The sequence below is a fragment of the Carcharhinus amblyrhynchos genome, chromosome 8 (assembly GCF_965287045.1).
Source record: "Carcharhinus amblyrhynchos chromosome 8, sCarAmb.v2.hapA, whole genome shotgun sequence".
NCBI classification, from domain to species: domain Eukaryota; kingdom Metazoa; phylum Chordata; class Chondrichthyes; order Carcharhiniformes; family Carcharhinidae; genus Carcharhinus; species Carcharhinus amblyrhynchos.
The window spans coordinates 92,874,696-92,889,384 of NC_137331.1; the positions used below are offsets into that span (position 1 = coordinate 92,874,696).

General features: G+C 43.8%; 1 protein-coding gene across 1 annotated transcript in view; it reads right to left on the reverse strand.

Moving 5' to 3' along the window:
- The window catches only part of nbeal2 (neurobeachin-like 2), a 227,477-nt gene that overhangs the window by 86,448 nt on the left and 126,340 nt on the right, over nt 1-14,689 (reverse strand). Inside the window, exons 14-20 of the mRNA XM_080194499.1 lie at nt 13,496-13,628; nt 8,913-9,032; nt 8,011-8,320; nt 6,505-6,587; nt 5,150-5,242; nt 3,859-4,030; nt 3,561-3,694 (exon numbers count right to left, since the gene is read on the reverse strand). Of these exons, the coding sequence (XP_080050625.1) occupies nt 3,561-3,694; nt 3,859-4,030; nt 5,150-5,242; nt 6,505-6,587; nt 8,011-8,320; nt 8,913-9,032; nt 13,496-13,628 (1,045 nt within the window). The remainder of the gene's footprint in view (nt 1-3,560; nt 3,695-3,858; nt 4,031-5,149; nt 5,243-6,504; nt 6,588-8,010; nt 8,321-8,912; nt 9,033-13,495; nt 13,629-14,689) is intronic.

The following is a 14,689-nucleotide window of genomic DNA, read 5'->3' on the forward strand; positions in this document are numbered from 1 at the left end:
TGACTGTTTATATATATTATTGCAATAACTTCAATCAGGCCACTAAGGTTGGCCTATTGGAATATGAACTCCATGATTAAGGAGTCAATAGATGGGCCAACTGGGGAGTCTTTTTCTCATATTTAATCAGGAGTGTCAGATCCTCTGCCATTCTCGAAGGGAAATTGCTGATTGATAGCACTGTGTGTACTGATGTTGGAATTGTAAATAAAGAGATTTTGGTGAAGGGACTTCTGCTTCTGAAGACTTATTACACTGATATATATATCAGGTGCAGCATTATTAGATGGGGGGCAATTTAAATAAACTTGAACTGTGTTACTGAAACTGTTCCAGTCCAAACTAAACAGGGCATTTTTAAAAGAAAATCTTGTTAATGTGTTAATTGTTACTGTTGGGAGATGATAGTCCAGTGGCCATATCACTAGATTAGTAATCAGAGGCTGAGCCTAATGCTCCTGGGACACAAATTCAAATCCCACTACAGCAGTTATTGGAAGTTAAATTCAATTAATAAATGTGGAATTGAAAGCTAGTCTCTGTAATGATGGCCATTAAGTGTCATCAATTGTTGTAAAGGCCCAACTGCTTTTCGGGAAGGAAATTTGCCATCCTCACCTGATTCAACGTACATTTGACTCTAGACACACAGCAATTTGCTTGACTCTAATGCATAAGCAAGCCACTCAGTTCAAGGGCAGTTGGGAAGGGCAACAAATGCTGGTCTTGCTAGTGCTGACTACACCCCATGAAATAATAAATAAAATATTATGCTCTTAAAAGTAAAGAATCTCTCCTTCTGGTACTGGAGGAGGTGCAGAGGAGATTCGCTAGGTTGATTCAGGGATTGAGAGGTTTGTCTTATGAGACTGAATAAACTGGGATTAAAATCTGTGGAATTTAGAAGAATGGGGGGGATCTTATAGAAACACATAATATTATGAAGGGAATAGATAAAATTGAAACAGGGAGATTGTTTCTACTGGTGGGTGAAACCAGAACTGGGGGCAGAACCTTAAAATAAGGGGGAAGCAGATTTAGTACTGAGTTGAGGAGGAACTTCTTCACAAAGGGTTGCAAATCTGTGGAATTCCCTGCCCAGTAAAGCAGTTGAGACAACTTTGTTGAATGTTTTTAAGGCAAAAATAGATAGATTTTTGAACAGTAAAGGAATTAAGGTGAGCGGGCAGATAAGTGAAACTGAGTCCACAAAAAGATCAGCCATGATCTTATTGAATGGCGGAGCAGGCTTGAGGGACCAGATGGCCTACTCCTGTTCCCAGTTCTTATGTTCTTATGTTCTCTACACTGTCCTTAGAAACATTGAGGGTAGAGCAAGTAGACCATGGGTTAGATACAGAATAAGAGCTTCCTTTACACTACAAATTTACAAAGATCATACCACAAATCAATCAGGAATGGACTGAAGGCTGACTTCTGTGCACTGACTTGGTGAGGCAGAGGCAGGCAAGTGTAACTCAGTGACTGCCTGTGTGTGGGAAAAAACAGGAGATTATGTGGCTAAACAGAGAAGGTAGGTGGCAGCTTAGAGTATATTGATTCCTGAAAGAGTTGGCCGATAACCATGTATCGCAGGCACTGACAACCGAACTGAAACAAAGGGAGGTAGTGGTGTGGTGTTGGAACAGGAGCTGATTACTGTATGTGGAGGGGGGAGCGGCAAAAGGGTTGATTACTATGGGTATGAGTGGGAAGGACGGGAAGAGGCTGATTAGTGTATATACGGGCTGGAGAAGAGAGGAGCTGATTAGTCTGTGTGTGGGTGGGGAGAGGGGCTGATTTCAGCGCATGAGGGACGGTGAGAAGGGCTGATTACAGTGTGGGGATGGGGAGGGGAGAGGGGCTAATCACAATGTGTGTGGGGTTGGGAAGAGGGGCTGATTACAATATGCTAGAGGAGAGGAGAGGGGCTGATTACAGTGTGGGGTTGGGGAGAGGGGCTGATTACAGTGTAGGGTTGGGGAGAGGGGCTGATTACAGTGTATTTGGGAGGGAAAGGGGTTTATTTCTGTTTATGGTGTGTGCAGGGTGAGGAAATGGGGAAAGAGGCTGATTATCATAGAATCATATAATCTTTACAGGGAAGAAGGAGGCCATTAAGCCCATCAATTCTACACTGACAACAATCCCACCCTGGCCCGATCTCGTTAAGCCCATATATTTATCCTGCTTATTCCCCTGGCATTAAGGGGCAATTTATCATGGTCAATCAACTTAACCTGCACATCTTTGGACTGTGGGAGGAAACCGGAGCACCCAGAGGAAGCACCTGGAGGAAACCATGAAGACATGGGGAGAATGTGCAAACTCACCCAAGTGCAGAATTGAACCCAGATCCCTGGTGCTGCAAAGCAGCAGTGCTGACCACAGTGCCACTGTGCCACCCATTGTGAGGCTGGAAGGAGAGGGGTTTTACTGTGCCTTCTGTCACTGAGGAATATGGCTAAAACTTACATCAGTACCTAAAATATCAACATTTTTCCAAAGTACTTTTCAAACACAGATTTGCATGTTTAAATAATGTTTTTTGGTATGTTGACTTACATTACATGAACTTAGCAATGATATACTGAGTATTACCATGCTGCTTAGTTTCTGTTTTGCTTTTTTACATGGGGTCATGTAAATTTCCACTTGTTAAATTGAGATCACATTAGATAATAATTTGATAGGCACTGGGTAGACACAGAATGTTCCACTTTTAGGGAAGAGAAAAACTAGAAGCCGTCACTATAAGATAGTCACTAAGTCAAATAGGGAATTCATAAGAAACTTCTTTACTTACAGAAAGTGGAACTTGCGACCGCAGGAAATGGTTGAAGCAAATAGTATCGATGTATTTAAAGGAGGCTAGATAACGATATGAGGAAGAAAGGGAGGGGAGAGAGTCGTGTGAATAGAGTTAGATGAGTAAAGATGGGAGGAGGCTCAAGTGGACCTGTTTCTGCGCTGCTTATTTTATGTAATTCTGTGCAATATTCTAAACTAGAACCAAACTATTTAGCAGTGAAATTAGGAAGGAGCCTTTCACACAAAAAATCTGGAATTCTGTCCCAAAAACAGAGGATGCTGGCTAATTAAAATTTTCAGGACGAAATGGTTAGATTTTTGTTGGGCAAAGATTTTAAGGGATATGGAGCAAACACAGATAAATATGGATCAACTTTTCTCTTTGACTAAACTTTTGGTCACCTGACCCAATGTTCCCTTTTGTGGCTCAGTGTTATATTTAGTTTTATAATGTTTCTGTGAAACGCTTTGGAACATTTTATCCCATTAGAGGTGTTAATGGGCTGAATGGCCTTCCTTCTCCTAACATTTCCATTATTTCCTTCTTCCGATATTTCAAGCTCAGAAGAACACCTTGTTGTATCAATGTTCCTTTGGGTGTTGTGTTGGAATTAGGGATCAGTTGTATGCTATAGGCCTGTGGCCATGGTGGTAGAATTTTGACCACTGATCTAGAGTCTTTGTTGCAGTACTCCCAGGTGCAACACTTGGAGGTGTGGACTAGAGTTTTGCCAACAATGAGACCTTACCTTTTGTAGCAGGGCACCAATGACAGCAGGGCCATTGCACTGGATGAAATTTTCTTGATTTATGGTATGGTTTCGGGTTAAGTTCTTAACCAATAGCAAGAATGCAGCCACACTATTCCTCTCCAATTTGTTCTCTATAAAAAAGACCACAAGATAGTTAGGATCTTTTATCTCATCCTTATGATATACCAACTCTGCCATCTTGCAATCATAACCTTCCCAAGTTCACACTTGGGAGAGGCGATGACCTAATGGTATTAATCCAGAAACTCAGCTAATGTTCTGGCCAAAAGATTACCTGAAGACTTCCCGAGTGGCAGGAGCATCCCTTGGACATTCTGTGAAGACGTCAGTTCTGGTCCCACCAGATCGGTCGTCTCTTGATTCTCCTCTGAGTCGTCACTTTTGGATGCCACTTGTTCTAGCAGTGGTAGGAGGATGCCCATCCCCCCCATACAGTTAATCACATCCTGAAAGACAAGTAATAATTTCAGACTACAGGAATAAAATAAAATTCCTCCAGCCTCACCTACAGTCAGTTGATGAATAAAGCTTCTGATATGCAAAATGGTAATGCACTTGATAGATTTCTGAGAATCACTCCACAGCACCAATTACTGGTTAAATCCTGTTACAAGCCACTGTTTAAGTACTAGCCCAGCACTCATTGTCTATAACAGGGCAAACTGCCCTAGTACATAACAGGACTGGTTGGCCCAGCACCAACTGTGTGCATAAGACCCTTATGACAAGAGGACTATATCCAGTACTGACTCACAGATGTTGTGGTGCCAAATTTCCTCTCCCTCAGGTAAGCAACTCCTTCATTTCCTTTGTCAATGTGACTAAAATCATTCACATTGTCTGCATTTTTAAGACTTGAATAGCAGGTTAGCTGGAAAGACTTGCATTCTAATCAGTATTCTTTAAACTGTACGTGACTTTATATGCCCTTCTCTGATCAGAACCTTCCACACACCTGACAAAGGAACACCGTTTCCAAAAGCTTGTGAGATTACTGTCAAATAAACTGGTTGGACTCTAACCTGGTGTTGTGAGACTTCTTACTAAAATCATGGGCCAGGGTTTTGTTGAGATGGCACTGACCCAGTCGAATTGCCAGAAATCAAGGGATTACCCACCATGGCCCCATTTGGGGGGCGCAGATGTATTTTACATCCTTGAGACAGCAAAAGATCTTCCATCAAGGCTCCATTTCCTTTAAGAGGTGCAATCCTACCTCTGAAAACTGTGGGAAAAGTGCTCAATACAAGCTAAGTAGGGTCTGATTCCCATAATCAGTCTGGTAGGCCCCAGCAAGTGGCCATTTCCACTTTGGGGATTAGGAACTCCCTCCCCTCTATGCCAGGTCTGCAAGGAGACTTCCCAGATTCACCAGGTGGTCTCCCCATGTGGTGAAGGGCAATCCTCCACTGGAAAAATGCCATGGTGGTGTGAAGGTGAAAGGTAAGCTGCTCCACTCCCTCACTCTCCCTTCCAACCTGCTCCTGAGGCCCCAGTAAATCTCAATCATGGAGTAGACATTCTGTGTTATGCTTGCCGGCATTTTCTACAGAACTGGCACCCACCTTAATATCCCAGTTGACTGTATTGTGTCCCGTCAACCTCCCATCATACAAGTGGTTTGTGGATAGGTCCAAGCAAATTTGATTTCTGTAGGCCTAAAAAAAGAGAAATGGGTGAATGTTCTTGTAACTAACATGCATGTCTAAAAGAGACAGTTCACATGGGGTGTATGTACACTATTAAATACCTCTAGCAATCACACATTCCCCAACCCATACCCCCTCCCCCAACAAAATCCCTCACAAATCGGTTTCCCTATCCTGGGGCTCGCCTTCCCCTCCTTGCAACTGGTGGTTGGAACGAAAGAACATAAGAACATAAGAACATAAGAAATAGGAGCAGGAGTAGGCCATCTAGCCCTTCGAGCCTGCCCCGCCATTCAATAAGATCATGGCTGATCTGTCGTGGCTCAGTTCCACATTCCCGCCCTCTCCCCATAACCCTTAATCCCCTCGCTTATCAAAAACCCATCAACCTGCGTCTTAAAAATATTTAGCGAGGCAGCCTCCACCACTTCAACGGGCAGAGAATTCCAGAGATTCACCACCCTTTGAGTGAAGAAGTTCCTCCTCAACTCCGTTCTAAACCGCCCCCCCCTTTATCTTGAGGCTGTGCCCCCTAGTCCTACTGTCCTTTCTGAGCGGGAAGAGTCTCTCCACCTCTATCCTATCCATCCCATTCATCATCTTATACGTCTCAATGAGATCTCCCCTCATTCTTCTAAACTCTAACGAGTACAAGCCTAGTTTATTCAGCCTCTCCTCATAGCTCAACCCCCTCAACTCCGGTATCAGCCTAGTAAACCTCCTCTGCACTCCCTCCAAGGCCAAAATATCCTTGCGTAAGTGCAGCGACCAAAACTGCACACAGTACTCCAGCTGCGGCCTCACCAATGCCCTATACAGCTGCAGCAAGACCTCCCTACTTTTATATTCAATCCCCCTTGCTATGAAGGCCAGCATCCCATTCACCTTCCTGACCACCTGCTGCACCTGCAGGCTGGGTTTTTGTGACTCATGCACAAGGACCCCGAGGTCCCTCTGCACCGTCGCCTGCTGCAGTTTTTCGCCACGTAAGTAATAGTCCTTCCTACCATTATTCCTACCAAGGTGGACCACCTCGCACTTGCCAACATTAAATTCCATTTGCCATTTCCTGGCCCATTTGCCCAGCCTATCTAGATCCTTCTGCAGACTCTCCACACCCTCCATGCAATTTGCCAAGTGAGAATTCTTCATGCATGAGCCTGTTTCTGATTTATGTGATTCAGTGGTAGGCGTGTTTTTGAACAAAGGGGGGAACTTAAACCTTCCTGAATTTGTTGCAACCTTAATTTTGAAAGGGTTCCTGGACATACCTTGGGAGTGTAATGAAGGAGCAGCTTGCTACTGAGCTCTGACAGATCACTGTCTGGCTTAAAGGGCAACAGGTTGTTTGGACCTAAAGGACGAAACAGCATCAGAAACAAAGTCAGTCACTGCACTGCCCTTTGCTTTTGTATTTTCTATCAATTTATGAGTTTGAATCATGAACACAACAATCTCAATTCCAGCAAAGGGCCTTTTACACTGGATCAGGTCACTGTTTATCCCCATGTCCCAGGCAGACCACAGAAGGAAAATGTAGAGAGAGAAACTAAATATAATAAGAGACACAGAGATAGGAGGCAGAGATAAAGAACAGTGCAAGGGAGACGAGGGGAAGACGTTGCGAGGAGAGAGACAACAACAGCAGAAACACATCACTAGAGAAAGACAATGTCAAAAGTATGTTGAGCCAGAGTCAATGACAGTGACAGGGAGTTACAGAGATGAAATGAGGAAACAGTGAGTGAAACAGAGTGTAAAAATGAGAGGTAGAAAGATACAAATACAGAAAAGGACGCAGAACGAAAGGAAGAAAGAGTGAAAAAGACACAGAAAAGGAACTGAGCAGGAAAGAACAAACCTATATTTATCAGCACTGTTCACTTCCCCAAATATCTCAGATTGCTTTAGAAGTGTTGTCACTATTACTTTGTGAAAAAATATGACAGCAATGTGGGAATAAGCAGGTCCCACAAACTGCACTGAGATAAACAAACAGGATTTGGTGAGCGAAGAATATTGGCCAAGGCACTGGGAGAAACTCCCTTCTTCTTCAAATTGTCACATAATCTTTACTATCCATCTGAGGACGCAAACAGATAGGCAACACTATCAGTGCAGCACTCTCTCAGTGATGCATTGAAGGGTCAGCCCAGGTTATGTGTTCAAAATCTCTGGAATGGGACTGGAGCCTGCAACATTTGGGTAGAGGAGTGAGTTCTCCCAAGGCTGACATTCGGAAGAAGCAAAGAGAGACAAATGAACAGATTGTAACATCAGGAGATCTGGGAACAAACGGAAGAACAGTGTCAAAAGTGGTGGCTGGAAAGGACATTGATATAAAGGAAGCAAGAGAAAGAGGTAGGAAGATGAAGAGATGCATGCATTGTACATTTACAGGAGCTGATGCCTGACACACCAGAGTCGTGCAGTACCAGATAGAATTAAATTGTTTGTTTTTACTCAGTGCTTACAGTACATGTGCCATGACTGACAATGGGACACACAAGATCTATAGAAGTACCAGATGGAACTAAACTGTTTATTTTCCTTGGTATGCACTATATGTGTACAGAGCCGACTTTGAGACATACACAAGTTGTACAATATCACGTGGAAGAGAAATATTCCCTTTCACCCACTGTGTACTGCATATGTACCAGTGCTGGCACTGACAAACACCCTGACTGTGTATACCATATGGGAATGAACAACCTTGTGTGCACTGCCTCTCATATGGTGGCCGAGTGATTATACACAGTATCAGTAAGACTCACCTGCATTAAAAAGTGCTTTGATGTGCGCCAGTTGCAGAGCCTCATGGAACACAAAGACGGATCCCATCTGCCCTTCCAGGGAAGTCGGTGTTCCCCACTCTGTATCCTGCATGCCAGCCGCTATCGTATTCACAATGGCTTGCGATGAGGTGGAGCCTCGTATAGGAGTTGCGAAGCTGGCTGGGAAGGACTGAGAGCGGTTCAGAGGGGAGTGCGAGGTGAAGGAGAGATCGGGAGACTGGGAGGGAGAAGTAATGATCGTTGTGGTTGTCCTGTGACCAGCTGATCCAATGCAGCAGTATGTGAAAGGCTGGAGAGAAAGGATAACATTTTTAAAAAAGTGAAACTGTTCAACATATTTATAAAGATAAAAGGAAAGAAACAGAAAATTCTGGAAATACTCAGTGGTCTTTTAGCATCTGAAGGAAAGAAAGACAGGTTAATATTCAATCAAAGATGGGTGGAATCTTACCAAAAAATGGCAAAGTGTCAGGGTCTGACTGAAAACCAGCATATTTATCTCCAGTGAAACAGGTTGGTTACCTCTCCAGATCTTACAGCCCAGTGAAGATTGTAGCGGAAGTGAAAGCAGAGGAAAGTGAAGCTGCCCTATCATTGTGGCTGATGTGAGCCCAGCATTGGCTCAGTGGAAGATTCTGGAGCCTGAGTCAGAGATTTGTGGGATCAAGGCCCAATTCAAATGATTTGAGCATGTAGTCTCATACTGAGCGAGCACTGCATTGTTAGAGATGCCGCCTTATGGATAATATCTTAAACTGAGGCCCAGTCAAAATCAATGGGGTAAGTCTCATCATCTGTGCCACACTGAATTCAATTGTGTGTGCATTGTTTCGGGGAATAAAGGAAGATTCTTATAGGATTAAGTTGCGGTCAGACCTCACCTCATTTAGTGAAGGGAACCGTAGATGTGCCGTCTTCCTCAGACAACCGTCAGCGTAGATATTTACCACATTCTGCCCGAAGGGTCGGCGGCCTGCCATGTGAATAATGTCAATGCAGTGCTGTAAGCAAAAGATGGGAAGACGGTGAAATTATGTTGGCGAATGGAATTACCCTTCCATCTATATTCTGTCTCTTTCTCTCTCTCTGTCATTAATTTCACCAGATTTGATTTTTGTATCTTTAGCTGACACAAACAGAATTTTTCTGGAAACCTGCACCAAAACCAAAGTGTAATGCCTGACTTTTCACGGTGAAGAGACGGAGAACATTTGGGCTCAAATGGCTTACATAAGCTGTTACGTTGCATCCAAATTTCCTCCATCTTTTTCAATGAAACCATTGTCAAAATTCTTTAATACTCATTAATATAGCATCTCATCATCCTTCGACTGCACTCACATAGTAGCGTGTGTATGTGTGTGTGTGTGTGTGTGTGTGTGCTCATTCCCTCACACTCTCATGATCATCTTTATTAAGTTTAAAGTTTATTTATTTGTGTCACAAGTAGGCTTACATTAACACTCTGCAATGAAGTTACTGTGAGAATCCCTATTTGCCACACTCCAGCACCTGTTCGGGTACACTGAGAGAGGACTTAGCATGGCCAATACAACTAACCACCACATCTTTCAGACTGTGGGAGGAAACCCATGCAGACATAGAGAGAATGTGCAGACTCTGCACAGACAGTGACCCCTGCCGGGAATCGAACCTGAGTCCCTGGCTCTGTGAGGCAGCCACTAATTATTATTTTTTATTTTATTATCAATTTATTGCTTCGATGTTGCTTTATTTTTGCTCTAAAAGTTGTTTCTTTTCTCCATACTTCAGCTTTTTTTAAAAATTCATTTTTAATGTAATGCCAAAACTTATCTTTCTGAAATTTGTCCATCCAGCTCCTTAAGTGAGAAGAAAAATGAAAAGGTTGAGCAGGTTAAAAAAAAAGGCTTCAAAGGTGGAGGACACAATGAAATATAAATCAAGGGAAAGTAGTGTTATTTGATTTTGATTTGATTTGATTTATTATTGTCACATGTATTAACACAGAGTGAAAAGTATTGTCTCTTGCGTACTCTGCAGACAAAGCAAACCATTCATGGAGAAGGAAATGAGAGACTGCAGAATATAGTGTTACTGTCATAGCTAGGGTGTAGAGAAAAATCAACTAAATGCAAGGTAGGTCCACTAAAAGTCTGACAGCAGCAGGGAATAAGCTGTTCTTGAGCCAATTGATATGTGACTTCAGACTTTTGTATCTCTTTCCCGAAGGAAGAAGGTGGAAGTGAGAATGTCTGGAATGCGTGGGGTCCTTAATTATAGAACATAGAACACTACAGCACAAACAGGCCCTTCAGCCCACAAGTTGTGCTGATCACTTCTATACCTACTAAGCCATAGACCTATCTATAACCCCCAATCCCATTAGATCCCATATGCTCAGCCAGAAGTCTTTTAAAAGACCCCAGCGAGTTCGCCTCCACCGCCACCGACGGCAGCCGGTTCCATTCACTCACCACCCTCTGAGTGAAAAACTTACCCCTAACATCTCCTCTGTACTTGCTTCCCTGCACCTTAAATCTGTGTCCTCTCGTAGCGACCATTTCAGCCCGGGGAACTAGCCTCTGAGAATCCACCCTATCTATCCCTCTCAACATCTTATAAACCTCTATCAGGTCGCCTCTCAACCTTCGCCTCTCCAGGGAGAAGAGTCTCAGATCCCTCCACCTATCTTCATAAGGCATGCCTCCCAATCCAGGCAACATCCTTGTAATCTCCTCTGCACCCTTTCAATAGCTTCCATGTCCTTCCTATAGTGAGGCGATCAGAACTGCGCACAGTACTCCAAGTGGGGTCTGACAAGAGTCTTATAAAGTTGTAGCATTACCTCCCGAATCCTAAACTCAATCCCTCTATTAATGAAGGCCAGTACACCATACGCCTTCTTGACCACATCCTCCACCTGCGAGGCTGATTTAAGAGTCCTATGGACCCGGACCCCAAGCTCCTTCTGCTCTTCAACACAGCTAAGACTCCTACCCTTGATATTGTATTCCTTCATCCCATTGGTCCTGCCAAAATGGACCACTACACATTTATCTGCGTTGAAGTCCATCTGCCACTTCTCTGCCCAGTCTTGCATCCTATCTATGTGCTGCTGCAACTTCTGACATCCCTCCAGACCATCCACAACCACCAACCTTCGTATCGTCGGCGAACTTACTAACCCATCCCTCCACTTCCTCATCCAGGTCATTTATGAAAATGACAAACAGCAAGGGTCCTAGAACAGATCCCTGGGGCACTCCACTGGTGACCGACCTCCATGCAGAAAAAGACCCATCCACAACCACTCTCTGGCTGCTTTTCTGAGACAGTGGGAAGTGTAGACAGAGGCAATGTGTTATGTTATGGAAATGGAAGTGTTATGGAAATGGAAGTAGACAGTTTTGGTGGAGGAGTGAACTTGCCCCTTGCTTTATCCATTTATAGTTAGCAGAAATGCTGATCTAAAGCATGTTCCCTGTGAACAAGAGGCATGGAAAGATCCTCAGCACAGTTATAATCTTTTCACTTGCAGGAAGAGCAGTGCCTATCCTTCACATTTCTGCATATCAGCCTAGCTGCCTCTTGGATGCTGCAGGAAGGAATGATCACGGAGGGAGCACTTTAAAATGGGTCTGATGGGATTGTTCTTTTCACAGGAAGGTTGCCTGTAGTTGTCAGTGATATAGCCTTACATTACCGAACAAGAATGTTGGCAGGAAAAGCAGAACAGAAAAGTATGTGTTTCCCCAGGGCCCTGTAAATAATTAATCTGAGCCGCTGCTATTCAGGGCATCCCTCTGCCTTCACCGTGCTATCACACCCTCCCTTTCACCCGCTTCCCTTCCCCCATCCCCACACTATGACCTTGCAGAATTTATCTCGATTCCAGCTCTGGGCTGTCTGTTCCTGAACTGGAATTGGAATCAAATTAATTACATTTTTTGAGTGCTGGCCACTTGCTGCTTCTGTGCAGTGAAATCCAGGCCTCAAAACAGCTCCTGTCTCTTCACTCCTAGCACCAGATGGAGTGGCCCACCCCACGAGTTCCATCTTGCCCCCTGCCCAAAAGCTAAAGCCTGTCCCATTGTCTGACAGCCACACAGATGACAAAGGTTCCAGATTCAGGCCAGAGGAGTGTCTCTTTAAGGGGTGTTTTGACAAATACATGAATAGGATTTGAATAGAGGGATATGGTCCCCGGAAGAGTAGGGGGTTTTAGTTCAGTCGGGCAACATATTCGGTGCAGGCTTGGAGGGCCCCTTGTCATCAAAACATAGGGCTTTCCATCCTTGTGCTCACCAACCTATGACTTTCTTAAAGTTTAAAAGTTTATTTATTAGTCTCACAAGTAGGCTTACGTTAACACTGCAGTGAAATTATTGTGAAAATCTCCTACTCACCAAAGTGAATGGGAATCAAGGGTCAACTAGGGCGGAAGTGAAAAACTCTAACCTAGTTTTTCTTGGTTCTCTTCCTTCATTTTTCTCTCCTCAAAGTGTTGCCTTGTGCAGCAATATGGATCCCAGGGTACCAGCTGCCTTCTGGTATTAGGTCCAAGAATCTAATCTTCGTGTATTGTGTCAAACAGTAAGCTCACTCACCTGACTTCTGCACAATTTGCCTTTCCAGCAAGATTCCCTAATCTGTGATTGTGAATGGAAACCCTGACTAATTTGTTTACCTTCCTCAGGACACTGAAGTTGATTAAGAGTTTTAACTTGACTCACATAGAAACAGGGGATTGTACCTGGGATCTTCCTGCCCTGTCTATTCACACCAGATGTTGCACTTAGTCATTGACCTATTAGGAGTTTCCAGTGGGAGACTTAATTTAAAGGCCACTATCTCTGAAAGAAACACAATGGACAATTTATTTTGGTCAGGGAGTGAACTCAGCCAAAAGAACCGTGTACAATGGCAGCGGCACATGCAATGCAAGGCCGTAGGGCCTTTTCCTGTGCTATAATTTTCTTTGTTCTTTGTTCAGAGCTTGCTCAATGGCTATTCAGTCAGCAATGTAGCTGCTATAACTGATCTCCGCACTTCTGTGATAAGGCAGGAAATGTTAGACAGGGTGCCTGCTCCTGATCTCAATCCAGCCCCGTCCATCACCCAAAAATACACACTGAATGATGGATGGTGACAAGTTGAGTACAGCTTCAGTGTTCTTATAACCAAAAAACTGACAGCAATGGTGGTCCAGAATTGTGATTCATCTGAATAATACCTTGTAGGGAAATAAAGTTGCCAATTTTATACAGTGTGGCCTGCATATGACTTCAAACTTACACCAATGTGGTTGACTTTTAACTGCCCTCTTAAGTGGCCGAATAAGTTAATCACTCACCTGCTATCAAGATATAAGCTTATATCTAGCTTGTTAAGTTATAAGCCCATTTTCTCAAAGGAAACCATGTAAGGATAAAATAAGCACCTCCAATGAGATGACCTCAAGAGGTCATGCAGAGGAACGTACCCAGAGTGAGTCACTGAAGGAGAATTCCGGCAGAGCTACAGTCATATATTCTTTCTTTGTGCAAACTGCGACGACCAACATCCCATCCGACGTGAAGAAGGCCTCGAACCCGGTCCCACTTACTGTAAAGAAACTGCAGGAAAAGGCGAGAAAGGGAAAAGTAAAATATGTCAGTGAATGTTCTAACCACTGCTTTGATACATTCCGACTTCTTGGAAATTCGTGTATAGCTTGGTCTTCTTATTTAAAGAGGGATATACTCCCATTGGAAGAAGTTCAGAGAAGGTTCACCAGGCTGATTCCTGGAATGACGCCATTGCTTTATGAGGAAAGCTTGAGCAAGTTTGCCTATATTCGTTGGAGTTTAGAAGAATGAGAGATGATCTCATTGAAACATACAAGATCCTGAGGGGAATTGACAAGGTGGATGCTGAAAGGATGTTTTCCTTTGTGGGAGATTCGAACTCGGGGACACAGTTTAAAAATAAGGAGCTTCCCATTTAAGACCGAGAGGAAGAGGAATTTATTCTCTCAGACGGTCCTGAGTCTTTGGAATTATTTTCATAAGAACATAAGAAATAGGAGCAGGAGTAGGCCATCTAGCCCTTCGAGCCTGCCCCGCCATTCAATAAGATCATGGCTGATCTGTCATGGCTCAGTTCCACATTCCCGCCCTCTCCCCATAACCCTTAATCCCCTCTCTTATCAAAAACAGAGAGCAGTAGAGGCTGAGTCATTGAATATATTCAAGACCGAGCTGGACAGATGTTTGAATGACAAGAGAGCCAGAGGTTATGGGAGACAGGCAGGAAAATGGAGTTAAGACCACTCTTGATGACTGGTGAAGCAGGGCTCGATGGGCTAAATGGTCTGCTCCTATTCATTATGATTTTATTAATGTTCCCTATTTGTACAAGTTGTCAATTCTTTCCTGTATGTTTGGGTAATGCTTGACCATTCCTACTTGTACAGGCAGATGATACTAGACCACAGATACTGGGCGGCACAGTAGCACAGTGGTTAGCACTGCTGCTTCACAGGTCCAGGGATCTGGGTTCGATTCCCAGCTCGGGTCACTGTCTGTGTGGAGTTTGCACATTCTCCTCGTGCCTGCATAGGTTTCCTCCAGGTGCTCTGGTTTCCTCCTACAGTCCAAAGATGTGCGGGTTAGGTTGATTGGCCATGCTAAGAAAT